The sequence below is a fragment of the Oncorhynchus masou genome, chromosome 9 (genome assembly GCF_036934945.1).
Source record: "Oncorhynchus masou masou isolate Uvic2021 chromosome 9, UVic_Omas_1.1, whole genome shotgun sequence".
In the NCBI taxonomy this organism is placed as follows: domain Eukaryota; kingdom Metazoa; phylum Chordata; class Actinopteri; order Salmoniformes; family Salmonidae; genus Oncorhynchus; species Oncorhynchus masou.
Window position 1 is genome coordinate 41,008,504 of NC_088220.1, and position 24,464 is coordinate 41,032,967.

General features: G+C 41.1%; 1 protein-coding gene across 8 annotated transcripts in view; it reads left to right on the forward strand.

Moving 5' to 3' along the window:
• The window catches only part of LOC135545985 (protein diaphanous homolog 2-like), a 626,286-nt gene that overhangs the window by 378,540 nt on the left and 223,282 nt on the right, over positions 1-24,464 (forward strand). For all 8 annotated transcript variants that reach the window (XM_064974017.1, XM_064974023.1, XM_064974020.1 and 5 more), the window contains one exon: positions 18,503-18,632. In XM_064974017.1, coding sequence (XP_064830089.1) covers positions 18,503-18,632 — 130 coding nt within the window. The remainder of the gene's footprint in view (positions 1-18,502; positions 18,633-24,464) is intronic.

Consider the following 24,464-nt stretch of genomic DNA (forward strand, 5'->3'; position numbering starts at 1 on the left):
GACACAAACATCGGAAAAGCTAAATATATTTTTCTCATGCTTCGTGCACCATGACGAATCTGATCGGCCGAGTAGAGCCCCTGAGGACAACAAGGACTATGTACTTACCGTCTCCACAGAGGCCGATTGTAAGTCCTTCACATTTGTTAACCCTCACAAGGCAGCTGGCCCAGATGGCATCCCTAGCCACACCATGTGCAGACCGGCTGGCTGTTGTGTTTTCGGTCATTTTCAATCTTGCTCTAGCTCTAGCCGCTAACACCACCTGCTTCAAAGATGTTCACTATCATCCCTGTGCCCAAGAAAGTGACCGAACTCAATGACTATAGACCCATAGCACTCACATCCGTCAACATGAAGTGCTTCGAGAGGCTAGTCAAAGACCTCATCACCTTCTCCCTCCCCGACACATTCAACACTTTCCAATTCGCCTAGCGCCCTGACAGGGCAGTGTGCATTGCACTGCACACTGCTCTCACCCACCTGGCCAAAAGGAATGCATATGTCAGGATGCTGTTCAGCTCAGCCTTCAATACCATAGTGCCCTCTAAGCTCACCACAAAGCTCACGGCCCTGGGACAGAACTCCTTCCTATGCAACTGGATCCTGAACTTCCCGACGGGCTGCCTCCAGGTGATGAAGATCGGCAACAATACCTCCTCAATACTAATTCTCAACACGCACCCCCAGTCCCCTCCTGTACTCCATGTTTACCCACACACAGATCCAACTCCATCATCAAGTTCGCTGACGGCACAATAGTAGTAGTCCTGAACATCAACAACGACGAGACTGCCTACAGGTAGGAGGTAGGCACTCTGATGACGTGGTGCCAGGTAAATAACCTCTCCCTCAACATCAGCAAAACAAATGAGCTGATTGTGAACTTCAGGAGGAACCAGTCTGGGCACAGCCCCATCCTCATCAACGGGATCATCGTGGAGAACTTCAAGTTCCTCTTAGTTCACATCTCCGAGGAGCTGAAATGGTCAAACCACACAGACACTTTGGTGAAGAAGGCATGGCAGTGACTTTTCAACCTCAGGATTCTAAAGAAATGTGGCCTGTCCCCGAGGGCCCGCACAATGCTTTACAGGAGCACCATCAAGAGCATACTGTCGGGCTGCATCACAGCCTTGTACGGTAATGCCACTGCCGCTGACCACAATGCGCGACAGAAGGGGGTATGTTCAGCGGAATGCACCATTGGGTGCACACTGCCTCCCCTCCAGGACACCAACAACACCAGGTGTCGCAGGAAGGCCAAGAAGTTAATCAGGGACCCCAGCCACCCAAGCCATGGCCTGTTCTCCCCGTTTTCCTAACTCAGACATGGGCAGCATAGGATAAATGTCATTTATAATTTGGACATTTATAATTTGTTAATATGTGACTGACCGGCTCAAATTGGTATTTTTTTTTTTACATTGGTAAAAAGTAGACTCAGATCTACAAAATGATGTATCATATACAGCATTTTTGAGGAACAATGGGAAAATAATTTTGCTTTGAAAGTTGATCAACTTGTAAAATCACTTTTGAGAAAAGGGACTTTGAATGTTTTGATATCTACTGGAGAGCTCTTTGTCTACACCCATTCAACGTTGGTCACACCCTCTTAAGCCAGCCCACCCATCTATTTAATGATTCATGAGGTCATGTGCTCAACCGTGTAGAAAAGATGAATACTAAAAGTGGTAGTAGACTACAATAAGGAAATGTGGTATTTGGTAGCATTGCCTTTAAATTGTTTAACTTGGGTCAAACGTTTCAGGTAGCCTTCCACAAGCTTCCCACAATACGTTGGGTGAATGTTGGCCCATTCCTCCTGACATAGTTGGTATAACTGAGTCAGGTTTGTAGGCCTCCTTGCACATGCTTTTTCAGTTCTGCCCACACATTGTTTATGGGATTGAGGTCAGGGCTTTGTGATGGCCGCTACAATATCTTGACTTTTTTCCACAACTTTGGACGTATGCTTGGGGTCATTGTCCATTTGGAAGACCCATTTGCGACCAAGCTTTAACTTCCTGACTGATGTCTTGAGATGTTGCTTCAATATATCCACATCATTTTCCTACCTCATGATGCCATCTATTTTGTGAAGTGCTCCAGTCAAAGTGTGAAGTGCAGCAAAGCACCCCCACAACATGAATGCTACCACCCCCATGTTTCACGGTTGGGATGGTGTTCTTCAGGTTGCAAGCCTCCCCCTTTTTCCTAAAACATAATGATGGTCATTATGGCCAAACAGTTATGTTTTTGCTTCATCAGACCAGAGGACATTTCTGCAAAAGGTATAATCTTGGCAAATCGTACGATCTCTGCAGTCCATAATCTGGCTTTTTTATGGTGGTTTTGGAGCAGTGGCTTCTTCCTTGCTGAGCCGCCTTTCAGTTTATGTCGATATAGGACTTGTTTTACTGTGGATGTAGATATGTTTGTACCTGTTTCCTCCAGCATCTTCACAAGGTCCTTTGCTCTTGTTCTGGGATTGATTTGCACTTTTCGCACCAAAGTATGTTCATCTCTAGGAGACAGAATGCGTCTCCTACCTGAGCAGTATGACGGCTGTGTGGTCCCATGGTGTTTATACTTGCATACTATTTTTTGCACAGATGAACATGGTACCTTCAGGCGTGTGGACATTGCTCCCAATGATGAACCAGACTTGTGGAGTTCTACAATTATTTTACTGCGGTCTTAGCTGATTTCTTTTGATTTTCCCATGATGTCAAGCAAAGAGGCACTGAGTTTGAAGGTAGGCCTTGAAATACATCCACAGGTACACCTCCAATTCATTCAAATTATGTCAATTAGCCTATCAGAAGCACAATCAACTTAGTGTATGTGAACTTCTGATCCGCTGAAATTGTGATACTGTGAATTATAAGTGAAATAATATGTTTGTAAACAATTGTTGGAAAAATTACTTGTGTCATGCACAAAGTAAATGTCCTAACCGACTTGCCAAAAATATAATTTGTTAACTAGAAATTTGTGGAGTAGTTGAAAAACGAGTAGTTGAAAAACGACCACACAATTTCCATTTTCTATATCAATATTTTGCTAAGTGTTGCTAAGTGGATGGGTATCTTCCTAAGGTGTAAATGGTACAGCCAAATGGTTACTTGCATAGTAGCAATATCAGAAATAGATAGTGTCAATATAAATAAAATAATACTATAACAATATTTATAACAATAGTGATAGATGGGGTGTTTATATTCATACAATCAGGGGTAAAGTGGTTGAGCAGCAGGATCAAAAAATAAATAGTTGCAGCAACATACTATGTGTGTTTGTAAGGATTAATTTTAATAGAGGCACTGCAGATAGTGCTGATGACTGGTCCGTCCAAACCAGACATGAACAAGGGAACCTATATTCAGAGAGCTTGTTTCTGTCCTGCCCTTGACTTTGGTTCAGGACATGTGGTGGTCATTGCCCCTTCATCACAAAACTCCCTGATCTTCTCAAAAATATATGTTTGTCCAGCTGTGTTCAGTCCAGGTGGTGCTTTTACAGGCAGACCATCTATGGGAGGAAGGATGTCAGCGTTGCGAAGCAGCTGAAACCTGGTCCCGACTGAGTCTGAACGCTCCTTGGCGACAACAACACCAGCTAGCTAAAAAATGAACTAAAATCCCAAAGTTACTAGCAATACAAACTGATTGCCATAACTAGCTAAAATGAAGCACATTCAATGCTAGCTAGCAAGCCAGCCATCAAACTTCAGCTGGCTAGCTAACAGCAGGCTTTAACTAGCAATACAAACTGATTGTCATAGCTAGCTAAAGGTAACCAAATAGGTTCAATGATGGCTAATTAGCTAGTTAACATTAGGCTATAACTAGCAATGCAAAATGGCATTGTGGGAAAATATCACTAACGATGTCTTATTCAATTAAAATGTTTTTACCTAAATCAGTCTGATTCATTTTATGTGCAGCAATGTCATTGAGAGCAGTAGCGACATATTTGCAGTTCTCCATAGCTAACATTATATCTTCCAAAAAAACTGCAGAAGAAAGTATTATCTATGCATAACAAGCAGCTCATTTCATAGACACAAAATGCTTCACCGCAATACCAATTTGAAACTCATCTCTTGCCATGTCCAGCCCACTCTTTATCTCAGCCAATCATCGTTAGCGGGAAGGTTCCTGGCTTTTTCTTTGGATAACCCAACTAGGCTCATAATTTGGAGGGTGGAAAGCATGGCCAGCCGTAGAAAAATGCTTATTGAAATAATCAATTATCGTAAATGCATTGGTTGTGACTGTGTTTATTAGCCTCAGTGCAGTGGGCAGCTGGGAGGAGGTGCTCTTATTCTCCATGGACTTTACAGTGTCCCAAAACTTTGAAAAGGCTAGCCTTAGCTTTCCTAACTAACTGTGTATATTGGTTCCTTTCTTTCCTGGAAAGTTGCATATCACGGGGGCTATTCGATGCTAATGCAGAACGCCACAGGATGTTTTTGTACTGGTCAAGGGCAGTCAAGAGGAACTTATTCATTAGAAGAACTTATTCATTTTCTTGTCTCTTGCAGATGAATTGAGGAAGTTATGTCACTGAGGAAGTTATGTCTCTGTTCCTCACCTCCCTATGCTAATCAGCTGGTAATTTGGGCTCGTGGTGTACTATATTTTACAATATACCGGTATTCTATAGCAGTTTCTGAATTGTTGATTTGTTAAATGGAATGTGATGTGTGTAGCTTCCATTTTTATAGTTTACTTCGCTACTTGAGTCATTCCTCCCTCCCTCCCTCCCTCCCTCCCTCCCTCCCTCCCTCCCTCCCTCCCTCCCTCCCTCCCTCCCTCCCTCCCTCCCTCCCTCCCTCCCTCCCTCCCTCCCTCCCTCCCTCCCTCCCTCCCTCCCTCCATGTCACATTCCACAAAGACCCGGCCCCACCCCAGTCACTCAAGGAGTACAATAGTTGTTCCTCGACCACGAGACACTTGTTTTCAGTCTGGATTCTTCAATGTAGCATGTTGATGACAACAATGCTGTTTTCACATTGGTTCTTAATGTAAATCCACTGGTGTTGTATGATCACACTATACGTTTGTCTTTCTTTCATCTACAAACAGCTAGTTTGTATTTTATTAGCAAGTTGTGCCTAAATATTTTTAGCCACTAATGCTAATTGCTAGTCAGGGCAAATGTAATTAGCTATACAGCCTGATAATACCAGTGATGGTGTTGACCAAATCAGTTGGTGGTTTGTGCAACAGTATCTTCTAAATCAAAGAGAAATGTGTGAAGGATGAATATGTTAGCTACATGAAGTAGCTAAGAGAAAACGTTCAGTGTAGCCAAAGAGTATAGGTCCCCGAGGAAACACTTGTAGGTCCCCTAGGTTCCTACCCTGTCACAATAACACCTCCCTAACATTTTCATCCGTTGTCATGTCAAACAATAATGTATTCAAAGTGCCCACTGTTATATGTTAACTTTTGAATTTGTATAATCATTCTATTTCCATGATTCCAACAGTTCACCCAAGTTTTTTGTTCTAAATCACAAGTCATATTGCAATTGAAACATTTGGTTAAAAATAAGGCCTAGATCGTTTGCCCATATCATGCAGCCCTACGTGGCAGTGTGGGAATGAAATCAAATGAGTGCAGTGGGATTGAACAGTATAAAACAATCAGAATGCAGAAAGACCCATTAAAATCACTTAGGATATATGTGTTGCCTCCCTAGGTTCACTCACTACTCATAAAGACAAATGTTATTATGTTATTATTATTAAAAAAACTGTCAAATACCGTCATGCCGTCAATTATTTAATTTTTGTAAATACCTTGATATGATATTTTGAAAACCACAGGGTTTCAGCACTTAAAGTTAGTGAACTGCACTGTACTCAATAGATGTCAGTGACTCTCTTGCCTACTCCACCCTAGCCCTGCAGCCCTGTGTTGGCCCACGTTTAGAGTCAGGACATCTCTTTATATTGTTAACATACATTTAGAAAAATCAACAAGGTGGCAGATATTCACAACACAGCACTGTGATGGGAGCTGGAATCCGCTAGCTATCTGGGAAGTTGTTGATTATTGTGCCCTTTTCACACTACTGAGCAAAACTAAGCTGTACGGGGCTAGCCTTATCATATTTGCTGGAACCGTGCTGGAAAGAACAATATGAAAATAAATATCTGAACCAGCATAGTTTGGGTACTAGTTTGTGCTTTAGTTTGTACTTGCACTGCCATTGTTATTTCAGTAAATCACAAGCAGATGCATAACCATACGTATCTGTGAACAATAACCAATATATGTGTGAATTCACTGTATTATTTGTTGGGGCAGATGTTTGATTATGTAGAGTGCTGTTAGATTGAACATTTTCTAGGAAATGTACAACTCTCTGGTTCCTAGTTAAGTAAGTTGTATTTGTTCACCGCATACTGCTGATCTAAGGTAGCAGATGAGAAGAGCACAGATGTGCGCTTGCATGTGGTAATGACAGTTTGGGGTATAACAATAAACCAATTAAAATGTGAAATGCATGACATGAAATTGTGATTATCATATCTATGTGAGCAGATGATTGATCCTCATCAAATGAAAAAAGTGTTTTGTGCGTGTGTGCGTGTGTGTGTGTGTGTGTGATTGCTGTGTGTGTACGTCTGAGTGTTTATGCTCACATTTGTGTGTACGTGTGTATACTTGTTTGAATATACTTGTGTGGGTTTATGTGATTGTTTGTGTCAGTGTTTGTGATCACATTTTTGTGTGAGAGTGTGTGTGTTATGTAGGCATGGCTGACTGCAGCGTCTGTATGGTGAGGATATTATCGGAATGTGCACACAGAGGTGGATTGTGCTAATTAGCTCTCCCAGCATGCAGTTCCAGTAGCATGGCAATCACAGTGTGGAATGAATATGGAGTTTCTTATGCACTGAAGTGGAGACGTTAGCACACACTCTCTCTCTCTCTCTGTCTCTCTGTCTCTCTCTCTCTCTATCTATCGGCACAGTGTTTCTTTCCAGACTCCTTGTACATGAGACAGTGCCAGCATCCTCATTTATTTTATTTTCTAAAGACTGGTTTGTCCACGGTTTAGCAGGTGGGTCTCAGGTTTTTGTTACATTTTATAGACAGCTGTGTTTTAATATAGGACTACATGATGCTCCTTTAACATGATCCAGTGTGTGTGTACGGTGTGTCATTCTCACAAACCACTGTGTGCCCAGGCTCTGTGCTGGTACAGTAATATGACCACATGATTTATCATTGGGCAATAGGCATCTGCTTAGCCAATTACCACCCAATGTGCCAACCCAGGGCATCTCGTTTGTGTGGGACAACTGTGGATAAGCCAGAGGAGAATCAGCATTTAGTTGGGGTGGCAGTCATTCCAGAGACATAAATAGGTAGAAGTTCAGCATTTCACTAATGCATCAGGAGTATTTTATTACCTACATCCATGTAGAATTAGCCTATAGGATGTGAAATTACCACCAGCTCAACACTCTTTTTTTTTTCCCTTGCTCATTTCACATTCACTTCTATGACCACTAGCCCCGTTGTCATTAGCAACCCAGAGAATCAGGCAGACCATAATAACTGCCATTTAAATATATTGTAATTGTGTAGGGGATACATGTGCAGCAATATGCAACAACAAGGCCTCTATAAACAGTGTTTGTGGGTGTCTTGAGATGACAGCTACAATATAGGGTATAAGGGGAAAGGGGGAGACCTAGTCAGTTGTACAACTGAATACATTCAACTGAAATGTGTCTTCTGCCTTAATCGACATCCATGTCATCGAAGGTCGGGGAACAGTGGGTTCACTGCCTTGCTCAGGGGTAGAACAACACTTTTATTTTTACCTTGTCAGCCCGGGGATTCGATCCAGCAACCTTTTGGTTACTGGCCCAATGATCATATCTGCCAGGCTACCTGCCAGTTTTGATAGACATAATATGCTGCCCAAGCTATTCAAATATGTCCCTCGAGGCTAGTTCATCATTTTCAGGAACAAATTTAGACCTGGGACACCAGGTGAGTGCAATTAACTACCAGAAACAAACAGCATAAATGTTTAGGCCCTCCAGGACCTAATGGCATAGCCCTGTAATGTTGATTATTTCTATTGAGCATGACAGTGAATAACTGACCCAAGACACCGACAAACCATGACAGTCCCTAAACTATATTGTAGTATAACCATTATTTTGTTATTGTCATATATAATTGTCTTGTGCATCTACAGAAGGATCTATATCCAACACAATGGAAACAAAGGTCAATCAACATGTATGTCTTACCTCTTCTGTCCACCATTACATTTTCTCATAGTTGTATAATGAATGGTATGTATTGTAATGAAATGTTGTTATCTAAAGGGGTTAATCTGTGTAATTCTGAATGAAATTAGATATCTCTTGCTGAGAGTAATGGCAAGACTTGTCTACTCTTCTGTAGACAACAGATCTGCTGGAGTGTTCATGATAATTCAAGCTAGAGGCTTGGCAAGTGTGTTTGCTGACAATGCTATTTCATTTTCAGAATATACTGTTTGGGTTCTTAATTAAGGAAAAATAGTATTTTGAATTTACTTCAGAAAATAAGTGTCTACTAAACGTATACTTGCTGTTCAAAGACCTAGCCGATACAAAGCCCCAAATTGGTGTGGGTGTGATAGCTGTGACCTAGCTGGTAAAAAAACCCAAGTTGTTCTGGTTGTGATAGCTGTGACCTAGCTGATACAAAGCCATACGTTGTTCTGGTGGTGATAGCTGTGACCTAGCTGATACAAAGCCATAAGTTGTTCTGGTGGTGATAGCTGTGACCTAGCTGATACAAAGCCATACGTTGTTCTGGTGGTGATAGCTGTGACCAAGCTGATACAAAGCCATAAGTTGTTCTGGTGGTGATAGCTGTGACCTAGCTGATACAAAGCCCTAAGTTGTTCTGGTGGTGGTATCTGTGGAAACCAGAGAAAACAGACTTGCACTAAACCTGCCGAGGTCGTCAGTGTAGACCTGACTTTTTATGGAAATAGTGAAAGCCTTTAAAGTGCGTAATCTTTACACATGTATTGTTGCTTACTCTCTCTCTGTGTGTGTGTGTGTGTGTGTGTGTGTGTGTGTGTGTGTGTGTGTGTGTGTGTGTGTGTGTGTGTGTGTGTGTGTGTGTGTGTGTGTGTGTGTGTGTGTGTGTGTGTGTGTGTGTGTGTGTGTGTGTGCATGGGTGTGTGTGTGCTTTAGACAGTGAATGGTAAACAACCCAGTGGCTGAGTGTGGGGTGCAGCAGAACATAATTATGTTAAAATAAAGATAACACCATTAGGATTCGGGTAATACTACGTTCCCCCACCACCAAGTGGTTGGTATTGTTTTCATGTCTGTACTGGTGCGTTCCTGATGCCTTCAATAATATAGGGAATTATTTAAATATTCCATCAATCCACCCCCTCCCGGCTTTTCGAGTTTGGGTTTTCACCGCAATACATTTTTCCCTGGTAACAATTGCATTATAATTCTGCGGAACACTCCTTTCACTTTCAAAAGGGTATAAAGGACTCATCCACACTAAATACTTTATTGATCAGAGCCCTTTGAATAGCTAACTATCTGCCTGTGATGTGCAACGATTAATATGAGGCAATTGTTTGCATAGTACCATGGTAGGTGATTCCCCTCACCGTGCATATTGTTTCAAGTAATTCTTGATCATTAGAGCTAAGACAACATTTGTGGCTACACAAAGTAGGGACCAAGACGAGGGGACCGTCTGTCTGTCAACCTAAGCAAATTGGAAAAAGAGAAAAACCAAGAGAAAATAAGTAAAGATAAGTGAATAGAACTGAAGAGAAGAGAGGGATGGTGTAACAGAGAGAAAAGAGTGCTTTAAAACAGGATGTGCCTGAATAATAATTATCTTTCACCTTTAGCAAGTGTTAAATTGGGGCTGGTGGGGTTAACGTGCTGCTTTATACAGAGATTAGAAGCCAATGTGTGATGAAAGGAAGTGTGCTGATAGTGATGCTCACCGTGGTGCTTCTATGGCTATTGGAGCAGAAGCATAGTGGCCTGTTGCATTTACACTCATTACCATTAGACTATCAGTGGCAATGTGTATGCCCTGTTATCACGGCCCGATGCGTCAGAATGTGAACTGAACCACATGGTTGGTTCTGTTGTAATCATGTAAGTGTTTATGTCCTGGAGCGTGGTCAATTGTATTATGGGTTATCGACTCACACTCCCTTTGCCATCTTGCCCCTGACAGTGGCAGGGGGTGGGAATGTTGCCAATGACTTTGATTGGTCTTCCAACAGCCCTATTTCTACATATGCTGCTGTTTAAAATGGGCACCATATTCCATTTTGTTGTGATTATGAGGAATCAAGAAAGTACATTGACAATGATGAGTCCAATTATAATGTTATTTTTTTTTATACAAAATACAAACATACGAACAACAACTTACATACAGTGGGGCAAAAAAGTATTTAGTCAGCCACCAATTGTGCAAGTTCTCCCACTTAAAAAGATGAGAGGCCTGTAATTTTCATCCTAGGTACACTTCCACTATGACAGACAAAATGAGAGAGAGAAAAATCCAGAAAATCACATTGTAGGATTTTTTATGATTTTTTTTGCAAATTATAGTGGAAAATAAGTATTTGGTCACCTACAAACAAGCAAAATGTCTGGCTCTCACAGACCTGTAACTTCTTCTTTAAGAGGCTCCTCTGTCCTCCACTTGTTACCTGTATTAATGAAGGAAGCCTCTTCTAAAGATGATGCACAAGAAAGCCTGCAAACAGTTTGCTGAAGACTTGCAGACTAAGGACATGGATTACTGGAACCATGTCCTGTGGTCTGATGAGACCAAGATAAACTTATTTGGTTCGGATGGTGTCAAGCGTGTGTGGCGGCAACCATGTGAGGAGTACAAAGACAAGTGTGTCTTGCCTACAGTCAAGCATGGTGATGGGAGTGTCATGGTCTAGGGCTGCATGAGTGATGCCGGCACTGGGGAGCTACAGTTCATTGAGGGAACCATGAATGCCAAAGTGTACTGTGACATACTGAAACAGAGCATGATCCCCTCCCTTCAGAAGCTGGGACACAGGGCAGGACACAGGGCAGTATTCCAACATGATAACGACCCCAAACGCACCTCCAAGACGACCATTGCCTTGCTAAAGAAGCTGAGGGTAAAGGTGATGGACTGGCCAAGCATTTCTCCAGACCTAAACCCTATTGAGCATCTGTGGGGCATCCTCAAAAGGAAGGTGGAGAAGTGCAAGGTCTGTAACATCCACCAGCTCCGTGATGTCGTCATGGAGGAGTGGAAGAGGACTCCAGTGGCAAGTTGTGAAGCTCTGGAGGTGTACCTGTGGATGTATTTCAAGGTCTACCTTCAAACGCAGTGCCTCTTTGCTTGACATCATGGGAAAATCAAAGGAAATCAGCCAAGACCTCAGAAAAACAATTGTAGACCTCCACAAGTCTGGTTCATCCTTGGGAGCAATCTCGAAATGTCTGAAGGTACCACGTTCATCTGTACAAACTACCAAATACTAATTGAGTGTATTTAAACTTCTGACCTGCTGGAAATGTGTTGAAAGAAATAAAAGCTGAAATAAATAATTTTCTCTACTATTATTCTGACATTTCACGTTCTTAAAATAAAGTGGTGATCCTAACTGACCTGAGACCAGGAATGTTTTACTTGGATTAAATGTCAGGAATTGTGAAAAACTGAGTTTAAAAGGTGTTTGGCTTGACTTCAACTGTTTGCTCCAACTTTCCCTCCATCTTGTGCCAACATCACTTCTTTTTAAGTTTTGGTTCCTATAGTTTATATTGTTTTCTAAGAGAATGTCATTTGTATATGCTCTCTACAGGGTGTTGTATATCTTCCCTACCATATGAACATCGTCTACTGACTCAAATAAGACTCAATTTCTCTGATGTCCAAAACGTTATACATTTTAAGGCAACGCAGAAGAGAAAACATGAATTGGAATGGGGTGGATTTACTCTCTCATATGATCATGTGGTTTCCTGTTGTCTTAGTCGACCACTGGCTACCCCACACATCAATGTAATGTAACCCTTTTGTAGCAATAAAATCTCCATCATAAAACATTTGTTCCCAGGGAGGTCTGCCAGAATCTTGAGAGTTTGGCATGGCTCTTCGTAAGAAGGTTAATACTGTATCACAGCTGCTGCAGTTGTCGCTGCACTGGTGGTTTGAATTTGCTGTGCCTTTCTGGGCTGACCTTGGGGATGTGGAAACCATCTTTTTTTATGTTTAAAAAAAGGATATGTCGCTCCCTCTTCTCCCCCTCAAACCAGCCATCCTGAAGTCAAGTCTTGACAGAAAACAATCTGTTTTAGCCATCGAGGGCGGGTAAGCCATCCCCGGTGCCCCTACCTAAAGCAGCTCTCCAGACCCTACTTTCTCCCTCCTATCTCCATGAGGGAGGGAGGGATGCGGGGGAACAAAGGAGTTAGGGAGTTATGCAGTCTGCTCGACTACCTCTCTGGGTTGTTACACATTTAGAGTTGAATAGATGTTTCCTGTTGTACTATACCGCAGCATCTATTTTCAATTCATTTTCAAAGTTTTGTGCCCGAGATTCTTGTAAGGGTCATCTATGATTGCACTTTTTGCATTTTTGACACCTATGTGCTGGGAAGTCTTTTTTTTTAGGCGTGGTTGACACATGGGTCCAGTGTAATGAACAGCTGTAATTAAAGTAAAACTTGCCTTTGCATTATCATAAGTAAAAAGGTGTCAAATATATAACCTGTTTTCCAGCAGCAAAATAAAACATTTGGTGGGGAGGGGTTGTTAATACACACACCTTGCAGTGCTGTGCTGACGTGGATGTATGTATTCAATACTGCTCAGATGCAGCCTGACAGATCTTGCTCAGTGGGTCACTCCCCAACACCTCCTCCCCAGTCCTGCTGAAATATTTATGTTTACAGTACACATTCATTATAGTATATTCATGGGTAAATACTGTGGTATGATCCAGTAGTTGTAAGATTCGGTAACACTTTTCAAACCATATGTAATTTACCGTAACAATTGTAATTTTGTTCCCCTAATGTAACTACACAAAAATAACTGTCGAACCAACACTGTGTTTGTAGGTAGTTACATAGTAATAGCTTTATTCACCAATTTCTCTACCATTTATATTTGTGAATGGCCAAAGGAACTGACATCTAGGTAAACAGCAGTGCAGTGCGTCTGACCTAGCCTGTCATGAGGGACATTCTTTATTTTTGCCGACCCACACTTCAGAAAGTATTCATACCCCTTGACTTATTCCACATTTTGTTGTGTTTCAGCCTCAATAAAACATGTATTAAATCATCATTTTTTTTTTCACCCATATACACACAATACCCCTCTACTGTCAAAGTGACAACACGTTTTTAGACATTTTTGCAAATGTCGTGAAAATGACATACAAAACTATATAATTGACTTAAGTATTCACACCCCCGAGTCAATAGATTTACGTCTTCCTAAGAGATTTGCCTGCCTTGATTGTACAACATTTGCAGATTATTTTTTTAAATGATTTACACTCTGTCAAATTGGTTGTTGAACATTGCTAGACAACCATTTTTCAGTCTTGCCATAGATGTTCAAGCAGATTTTAGTCAAAGCTGTAACTCTGCCACTCCGGAATATCCACCGTCTTCCTGACAAGCAGCTCCAGTGTAGATTTGGTCTTGTGTTTTAGGTTATTGTCCCTTGTCTGGTGGAAAGCAGACTGAACTAGGTTTTCCTCTAGGATTTTGCCTGTCCTTTGTTCTATTCTATTTCATGTTTATCCTGAGAAACTCCCCAGTCGCTAAATATTACAAGTATACATGATGCAGCCACCACTATGCTTGAAAATATGGAGAGTGGTACTCAGTAATGTGTTGCATTGGATTTTCCCCAAACGTAACACTTTGTATTAATGAAAAAAGGGAATTGCTTTGCCACATCTTTGCAGTATTACTTTCAAATCCAATTTTATTGGTGACATACACATATTTAGCAGATGGTTGTGCGGGTGTAGCGAAATGCTTGTGTTCCTAGCTCCTAGCTCCTACAGTCCAGTAGTATCTAACCATTCTCAACAATACAAACACATATCTAAAAGTAAAATAATGAAATGAAGAAATTCAGTGCCAGTTAAAAGATTGAACACACCTACTCATTCCAGGGTTTTTCTTTATTTATATTATTTTCTACATTATAGAATAATAGTAAAGACATCACAATTATGAAATATCACATATGGAATCATGTAGTAACCAAAAAAGTGTTAAACGAATCCAAATATATGTTTATGTGTGAGATTATTTTTTTTTAATACATGATACCATGTGTTATTTCATAGTTTTGATGTGTTCACTGTAGGAAATAGTTAAAAAATAAACAAAAACCCTTGAATGAGTAGATGTGTCCAGACTTTTGACTGGTACTGTATATAAATATTAGGATGCTGTTGCGCCTTCTTCACCACGATGTCTGTGTGGGTGGACATTTCAGTTTGTCCGTGTTGTGTATGCCGGGGAACTTAAAATGGTCCACCTTCTCCACTACTGTCCCGTCGGTGTGGATAGGGGGGTGCTCCCTCTGCTGTTTCCTGAAGTCCACAATATTTCCAGCTGTATGTAATAACACAAAAAAAGGTTCTAAGCTAATAATGTAAGATATAACACACACAAAAAATACTGCAAAGTTGCTTAGGAGCGAGAAGCAGAGTAGCCATGTACGTCGACGCCATCTTCTTCTTTAGTGCTATGTTGCAAACAGGATGCATGTTTTGGAGTATTTTTATTCTCTACGAGCTTCCTTCTTTTATCTATGTAAATTAGGCTAGTATCATGAATATATTTAAGCTTGCCATAACAAAGGGGTTGATCACTTTTTGACTCAAGCCATTTAAACTAATTAATTTTTCTTCATTTGTAGAAATTTCTTAAAACATATTTGCACTTTGACGTTATGGGGTATTGTGTGTAGTAAGCCAGTGATACAAAATCTAAAAAAACATTTAAAATACAGGCTGTAACACAACGGAATGTGGAACAAGTCAAGGGGTGTGAATACTTTTTGATGGCACTGAAATAAAGCCTATGTGAAAAAATTAAACCAAGCGAGAAATTATTTTATTTTTATTTCACCTTTATTTAACTTCTTGCGTCGAGCAATCCCGGATCTGATTTATAGCCTCAAGTCATTAGCATAACGCAACATTAACTATTCATGAAAATCGCAAATGAAATGAAATAAATATAGTTGCTCTCAAGCTTAGACTTTTGTTAACAACACTGTCATCTCAGATTTTCAAAATATGCTTTTCAACCATAGCTAAACAAGCATTTGTGTAAGAGTATTGATAGCTAGCATAGCTATAAGCCTAGAATTCAGCCAGCAACATTTTCACAAAAACAAGAAAACCATTCAAATAAAATCATTTACCTTTGAAGAACTTCAGATGTTTTCAATGAGGAGACTCTCAGTTAGATAGCAAGTGTTCAGTTTAAAAAAAAAAATATTATTTGTGTAGGACAAATCGCTCCGTTTTGTTCATGTTTGGCTATGAAAAAAACCTTTATCCAGTTATAGCTTCAAGCTCATTAGCATAACATAACGTTAACTATTTATGAAAATCGCAAATGAAGTGAAATAAATATGCTATCTCTCAAGCTTAGCCTTTTCTTAACAACACTGTCATCTCAGATTTTCAAAATATGCTTTTGAACCATAGCAAAACAAGCATTTGTGTAAGAGTATTGATAGCTAGCGTGTCATTTAGCATAGCATTTAGCGGGCAACATTTGCACAAAAACCAGAAAAGGATTCAAATAAAATAATTTACCTTTGAAGAACTTCGGATATTTTCAATGAGGAGACTCTCAGTTACATAGCAAATGTTCAGTTTTTCCTGAAAGATTCTTTGTGTAGGAGAAATCGCTCCGTTTTGTACATCACGTTTGGGTACCAAAAAAAACCGGAAATTCAGTCACCAAAACGGTTAACTTTTTTCCAAATGAACTCCATAATATCGACTGAAACATGGCAAACGCTGTTTAGAATCAGTCCTCAAGGTGTTTTTCACATATCTCTTCATTGATATATTGTTTGTGGATGTCTACTTTCTCCTCTGAATCCCTTGGAAAAAGACTTGCAGCTGAAGATGACGCACCAATTTCGACGGAGGACACCGGGCGGACACCTGGCAAATGTAGTCTCTTATGGTCAATCTTCCAGTGATATGCCTACAAATATGTCACAATGCTGCAGACACCTTGGGGAAACGATAGATCGGGCAGGCTCATTCCTTGCACATTCACAGCCATATAAGGAGACAATGAAAAACAGAGCCTCAAAAATCCTGCTCATTTCCTGTTTGAAGTTTCATCTTGGTTTCGCCTGTAGCATCAGTTCTGGGGCACTCACAGACAATGTCAGAGTGTTTTCTTTCCAAAGCTGTCAATTATATGCATAGTCAAGCATCTTTTTGTGACAAAATATTGCGTTTAAAACGGGCACGTTTTTTTATCCAAAAATGAAATAGCGCCCCCATAGATGTAAGAGGTTAACCAGGTAGGCAAGTTGAGAACAAGTTCTCATTTACAATTGCGACCTGGCCAGGATAAAGCAAAGCAGTTCGACACATACAACGACACAGAGTTACACATGGAGTAAAACAAACATACAGTCAATAATACACTATAAACAAGTCTATATATGATGTGAGCAAATGAGGTGAGATAAGGGAGGTAAAGGCAAAAAAAGGCCATGGTGGCAAAGTAAATACAATATAGCAAGTAAAACACTGGAATGGGCGATTTGCAATGGAAGAATGTGCAAAGTAGAAATAAAAATAATGGGGTGCAAAGGAGCAAAATAAATAAATCAATGAAATGCAGTAGGGAAAGAGGTAGTTGTTTGGGCTAAAATATAGGTGGGCTATGTACAGGTGCAGTAATCTTTGAGCTGCTCTGACAGTTGGTGCTTAAAGCTAGAGATACGTGTTTCCAGTTTCAGAGATTTTTGTAGTTCGTTCCAGTCATTGGCAGCAGAGAACTGGAAGGAGAGGCGGCCAAAGAAAGAATTGGTTTTGGGGGTGACTAGAGAGATATACCTGCTGGAGCGTGTGCTACAGGTGGGAGATGCTATGGTGACCAGCGAGCTGAGATAAGGGGGGACTTTACCTAGCAGGGTCTTGTAGATGACATGGAGCCAGTGGGTTTGGCGACGAGTATGAAGCGAGGGCCAGCCAACGAGAGCGTACAGGTCGCAATGGTGGGTAGTATATGGGGCTTTGGTGACAAAACGGGTTGCACTGTGATAGACTGCATCCAATTAGTTGAGTAGGGTATTGGAGGCTATTTAAAAAAATAAAATGCATATATGGATGAATGCATCAATGAGTCAATTGCTCTAAAGTTGGACAGGGTTTTAAGAGAGGAAGAGGGGAGGAAAGGGATTTGGCTTGTCCCTGCTCTCAAGCACAAACATATCATTGAAAGGTCATGCAGAATCTCTGAAAGGCGTGTGCAGTTGTCCACAATGGAAAATATGCTCCTGGCAGTCGCTGTACTGGCCTTTTTCTCTCGAATTGTATTTATCTAGTCTAGCATCTATTCATTTTTCCTTTCTCCAACCTTTCATATTTTTTTATTCAGATGTGCTGTTTGATATGTTGTGTGTTTTACTGTGTGTATTAATAATTTGTGTTTGTTTTCAAGTCTACTTAATGCATTGGCATATCTGCCCTTGTGCTCTCTTTCTCAGAATGCCTCTCAGCCCATCTTATCTCTAGAAATGTGTGTGACCTTCACTAGCAAACTGTACTATATAGGCCCTCCTTATATGCCTCTGTCACATGGTAAAAGCACAGTAAGCCAAAGGTGGTTCCTGAAAGACTGAAATGAAGCGAGCTGAAAGCATACATGCATAAGCCCTCCTGCCCCGACAACTCTCTGTATGTTTATGTTGGTTGTTTCATGCAGATCCTTTGTTGTCGTGGCATTTTCTACAGATGTGGGTTCTTATTTTGATCACCTGGTTTGAAGGAAAGCATGTCAAACTTGTAGTGTATTTGAGGTTTAAAAAGGCTTCTGAAGTTTGTAATTTCCACTTTGAAATGTCCGACTTGATTTATCAACCCCTAGAAAAATGTACATGAACTAAAATACACATAATTATTCACATTTCCTGTTGCTGCAGGCTTATTTTCCTGCTTTAGCAAACTGGCTGAAATTAAGATTCTACATCTGTAACGTTCTAAGAACATTCTATGGTCCTGTGTGGCTCAGTTGGTAAGAGCATGGCGATAGCAACGCCAGGGTCGTGAGTTGAAGGCCAAATGTACTACAATGTATGCACTCACTGTTGTCAGTCACGTTGGGATAAAAGCTTTTGCTATATGCATATATTATAAGAACAACTAATGTTGTGACTCACCCATGACTTCACCTCTCTCTCAGCTTCGAGACACTAAGTCGTCCGACCAAAACACAACTTTGCTTCACTTCCTGGCCGAAAAGTGTGAAGAGAGGTACCCGGAGATCCTGAGGTTCCCTGAAGAGCTGGAACACGTGGAGAGTGCTAGCAAAGGTAAGCCAGTCCGTCCTCTTTTAAATAATGGACACTGTTAAACCATAATACTCCGCAGACAACCTTAGACAGTAGCTTCTATTATTTTGTGAGAGATAGATGTACAGTACTATATACTGCAAAGTCAGAGAGTAATAAACACGTGTTGTCATACTAGCATATCGCAAAAGCGAAATGCTCTAATTGGACCTGGCAAGACAGTAAGCTATACTTTCAACAAACATGATATATTCCACCTGGCAATGTCTGCCTCTTGAAATTGTACCATCTCACAGGAAAGCACAATATATTTCAGACAAAATGCAATTTACTCCACAGCTGCAATCATTCTAGGTGTTAGCAGTCACCTTTACCAATTTACTGCCATGTTTCATTTCCTGATCTTCTTGTTTTGACCCCTCTGCATTGTGTTTTGTCGGTAGCCAATATAAATCCCTCAACAAGGCCCACATAGTATACTTATGCGTCTTCCTTGGCTCCATTTCAATTAAGCAAGATGTTGATTGCAATGATGATGTTCTTTGTTTTGTTTTCATCAAAGTATTTTGTTCACCTTCTTCCCCCACCGGTATCCTCACTCTTTAAACAATATGAACCCAGTTCAATCCAATTCTAAATGGCCAATGGGATTGTCTTTTTCGCTGCATTATCACAATGACACAACGTTACAACTTGTTTTCAGACTGCTTGTTTCGGGAAGCTAGTTTCATTGCGTGACCTTAGGATATTTACCTTGCTGCTGCCTTTTCTTCACCAGCAGCTCCCAGATCCCACACTACATGGTTTACAAGGGGGTGTTCAAATCCTTTATTGCTTTTCTCCCATGGCTTAAACCAAGAGGCTCCGAGGCATTTTACAACCTGATTTAGACCCGCCCATGTTTTCTAGAGTAACCCAAGAGATTAGGCCCAACAAGGTTACGATACTTTAATTAGGCCTGTTGGATCAGATGGAATAACAATGCCTAATGGCCAGAGAGCCGCTCTTAATCCTTGTGTTATGTGTAAATCTGGAACAGTCTCACACTCAGGAAGAGCGCCCCCCCCCCCCCTGTAGATTCAATATGGATGAGATCTGGATATCAGCAGTTTCAGTGGTCGATGGGAGGACTTCAATGGAGCACAATTGACTCGTATACATTTTGAGATGACCACCAAGAAAGGTTAACACACTGGATGGGAGGCATGGCGTGGTGACAGGACAGAAGGAGTGGCTTTAAAGCACCACACGTTATTGTCTTTATCTGCCATTGTGGATTGGCTTCGAGAATAAGAGGTCATGGCTGTCATTTGTGGTGTGGAAGTGGCGTCTTTACAGCTCAAGTGGTGTAATTACCTCGAGAGTAAACATGCTACGTTGTTCACACATTTGAATTATGTTGTTTACCCGACATGTATTTTTATTTATTGTACCTTTATTTAACTTGGCAAGTCAGTGAATAATAAATTCTTATTTTCAATGACGGCCTAGGAACAGTGGGTTAACTGCCTTGTTCAGGTGCAGAACGACAGATTTGTACCTTGTCAGCTCGGGGATTCGGTCTTGCAACCTTCCGATTACTAGTCCCGACGCTCTAACCTGTGTGTTCCCTCCTGTCACTTAAGTGTTTGCTGCCTCATTGTGTCTGGGAATAGACGTGTTTCTCTGACCATGCTGTCATTTCACCTGTCAATAAACAAATGATGTGCTAATTCCATTCTCAAGTATTCAAAGGGGGAATCCCCAGATGCCTATTTACTTTGTTAGTTACCTAATTGGTTATTTAATCTAATTCCCATTAATTATGTGCTCGACTGAGGCAGCGAGGCAGCCATTGTTAAAGTGGACCAGACACAGTCTTTATTATGGATATAGATGGATGAGTGTACGGCTCAAACTGTGAACGTGTATCAACTCACTCAAGTCATTTCAGGGACAATCAATTCTTGTACATGCTTGTTAGTTCAATTGGGTGAGACTAATAAGCTGACTCAATTCATTATGGCAAACACCATTGGAAAACACAGACATGACACTAAGGAGAAGGCTGTAGGGGATAAAAGCTGTTTATTTCACAGTGCTTTCATTGGTGCCTGTATTTTATGTATATATTAATTAACACAGAACTGATATACAATACAATAACTTTATTGTCCATGGACATTTTCATTTTCTCTTGAGGCTAGAAAATAATTGGGGTAAAACCCAGAAAACTAGCCCTTTAAGAGCATATGATTCCTTAGGGAGAGAGACAGAAGTAATGAGATTGGGAAATATATTTTGGTTTTATCTCATGCCTATTTGTCAGCAGAGAGCATTGGTTTGAATCCTGAAGTGATGCTTTTTTTCTCAGTTTTGGGATCCTTGGGACGTCCAACTCTGACACCACCCCATTAAAGTTGAAATTTAAAATGGTTAAGGTAAGAGTTAGGATTCGGGTAGGGACATCCCAAGGATCCCTGATAGCACTAGCCTTGACAGAAGTGCCCTTTCCCAGGTGCAAAAGGAATTTGATGATTGAGTTTCCCACTCCAACAAAAAACAGAACTCTGTGATCTATGTTTTAAATGACACAAGGGGGAGCGTCAGCGCTCATGTTGTTTTCTGTGATTTTAAGGGTAGTTTGAGCTGCCGGAGAGGAGAGAAACAAAGAAGCTAAAATCTCAGCTGCCTAGCCTCACTAAAACTAATTTAATCAGAGAACACTTTGAGGCTGGAACACAAAGGGAGCTTGGCGATGGCTGGGCCACGTGTTGGCTTGATACCAGTCTGGAGGAGCTTTTACACTTGTGTAGAACGAGGCCCAGCTGAATAATTTACTGACTATCTTCCAGATCCTTTACAAGGCTTTTTGGTCTCCTGTCAGGTACATTGGTATTATAACATGGTAAAACGCTGTTCAGTTTGCCCTAACCCGAGCTACAGTATATCTAGTCATCGCTCATTCTCCTCTCTTTTTTTGCATCTCTCTTTCTCACTCTCTTTCATCACTACAGGGCATTAGATTAACTTTGTTTCCATGTCTCCACTAAAATAACGTTTTAGTTTCTCCTCTTTGTTTTATTCCTACTCTTCTACTTGGCCCGTGGTCGGCGGCATGCCGGAATGGAATTACAGTTGAAGTCGGAAGTTTACATACACCTTCATCAAATACATTTAAACTCAGTTTTTCACAATTCCTAACATTTTATCCTAGTAAAAATGCCTTGTCTTTGGTCAGTTAGGATCACCACTTTATTTTAAGAATGTGAAATGTCAGAATAATAGTAGAGTGAATGATTTATTGCAGCTTTTATTTCTTTCATCACATTCCGAGTGGGTCAGAAGTTTACAAACACTCAATTAGTATTTGGTTGCATTGCCTTTAAATTGTTTAACTTGGGTCAAACGTTTCAGGTAGCCTTCCACAAGCTTCCCACAATAAGTTGGGTGAATTTTGGCCCATTCCTTCCTGACAGAGCTGCTGTAACTGAGTCAGATGTGTTGTAGGCCTCCTTGCTCGCACATGCTTTTTCAGTTCTGGCCACATATTTTCTATAGGGTTGAGGTCAGGGCTTTGTGATGGCCCTTTTGCCACAATTTTGGAAGTATGCTGGACTTTTTTCCACAACTTTGGACGTATTCTTGGGGTCATTGTCCATTTGGGAGACCCATTTGCGACCAAGCTTTAACTTCCTGACTGGTGTCTTGAGATGTTGCTTCAATATATCCTCATGATTGTCCTGCCTCATGATGCCATCTATTTTGTGAAGTCTGCCAGTCCCTCCTGCAGCAAAGCACCCCCACAGCATGATGCTGCAAACCCCGTGTTTCACGGTTGGGATGGTGTTCTTCAGCTTGCAAGCCTCCCCATTTTCCTCCAAACAGTTCTATTTTTGTTTCATCAGACCAGAGGACATTTCTCCATATGCAGTTGAATACCATGGTCTGGCTTTTTTATGTTGATTTTGGAGCAGTGGCTTCTTCCTTGCTGATCAGCCTGTCAGGTTTTGTCGATATAGGACTCGTTTTACTTTGGATATAGATACTGTTGTACCAGTTTCCTCAGGCATCTTCACAAGGTCCTTTGCTGTTGCTCTGGGATTTATTTGCACTTTTAGCACCAAAATACATGAATCTCTAGGAGACGGAACGCGTCTCCTTCCTGAACAGTATGACGGCTGCGTGGTCCCATGGTGTTTATACTTGCATACTGTTGTTTGTACAGATGAACATGGTACCTTCAGGCGTTTGGACATTGCTCACATTGCTCACAAGGATGAACCAGACTTGTGGAGGTCTATCATGTTTTTACTGAGATCTTGGTTGATTTCTTTTTTATTTTCCCAAGATGTCAAGCAATGAGGCACTGAGTTTGAAGGTAAGCCTTGAAATACATCCACAGGTACACCTCCAATTGACTCAAATTATGTCAATTAGCCTATAAGAAGCTTCTAAAACTATGACATGTTCTGGCATTTTCTAAGCTTTTTAAAAAGGCACAGTCAACTTAGTGTATGTAAACTTCTGACCGACTGGAATTGTGATACAGTGAATTATAAATGAAATAATATATATATGTAAACAACTTCCTCTCTCTTTAGCCCCGACTCCTCCATCAAAGCATCAGTTCAGCACGGCGGAGTAATGCATCGAGTCATTTAGAGAGCAGAACAGCCTCTGTGCTTAGTACCACCACCGTCGTTGCGATCTGTAGCTGAGGTGAGGCCACGTGACCTTGCAAACCTGTGTACAGCTAGAGGCCCTGAGCCGGCGAATTTCTGCTTGTTGCGTCAAGTCCCGTGGGGGAAAACGGGGGTTGGCTGGTCGGAAGGGGGAAGGGTGTGGGGGTTGAGGAGGAGGGAGAGGGGGTTCAAACGATAGAATAATCACAACCCCATCTACAAAAGGGCTGGAGCATGCACACTTAATTTACCTGATTGAAAAGAGCAATCAGTTCCGGCTGATTTCCCTGAGAAAGGTTTTTCTTCAGTTCCTTTCCCTTGATTGCCCACTCCAAAGTGCCTCTCTCTCTCCAAGTCCCTAACCTCTACTGCTCCTCAGAGATAGAGAAATAAAGGAATAAAGTGAAAGAGTGAGATAGAGAGAAGAAAGAATGCGAGTCAGACAGAGACAGGAGACCGGTAGGCCCGCCTTTGTCTGCTCTATTGCAGGCAGTCTCCCTTAATCACATTATTCTGTGTTTTGCCCACTGCTTCCCCACCCATGTTTAATGGACTTATATTGTTTCCATGTAATGTTAATGTTCTGCCTCTGCCATGACAAGTCCAAATAAAGAAATAAAAAGATAATTGCTAATCAATGGTAACTGGATCATTGTACAATCCACTCTGGGTCGAGTGGTGTAATTTGGCATTTGCTGGCAATCATTAATGTGATTCAGTAAATGCCTTTTTTTGGTTTGATTGTATTACTTCCATTTGCAGTCTATTATCCGTATTCTGATTCATCCCTCCAAAAACATTAGGGGAATCAATGTTATGTTCATCTGTAATTGATGTATTAACAACATTTGATTTGACAAAACTTCCTGTCTCGAATAAATCCACTGGCCTTCAGAACTTCAGAACAGGCCTCACTGAAATCTCAATAGCCATTCCTGTAGAGTTATGTATTAGCCATCTTGTTTTCTGAGTCACAGCATTTTCATAGAGTTGTGTAGATGCAGAACTTAATTAAAACGCAACCCTCCATGCTTGTGAATTATAAATGCTACATGCTAACGAGGTGATAGATCTGCATTTGGACTCCTAGCAGGTCGACCACTCTCCCCTTCCTTGACACACATGATTGCATCTCTTATTATCTTGGAAGTTGTCTTGCCCATAGAGAGCAGCTGTAGAGGGAGGATGG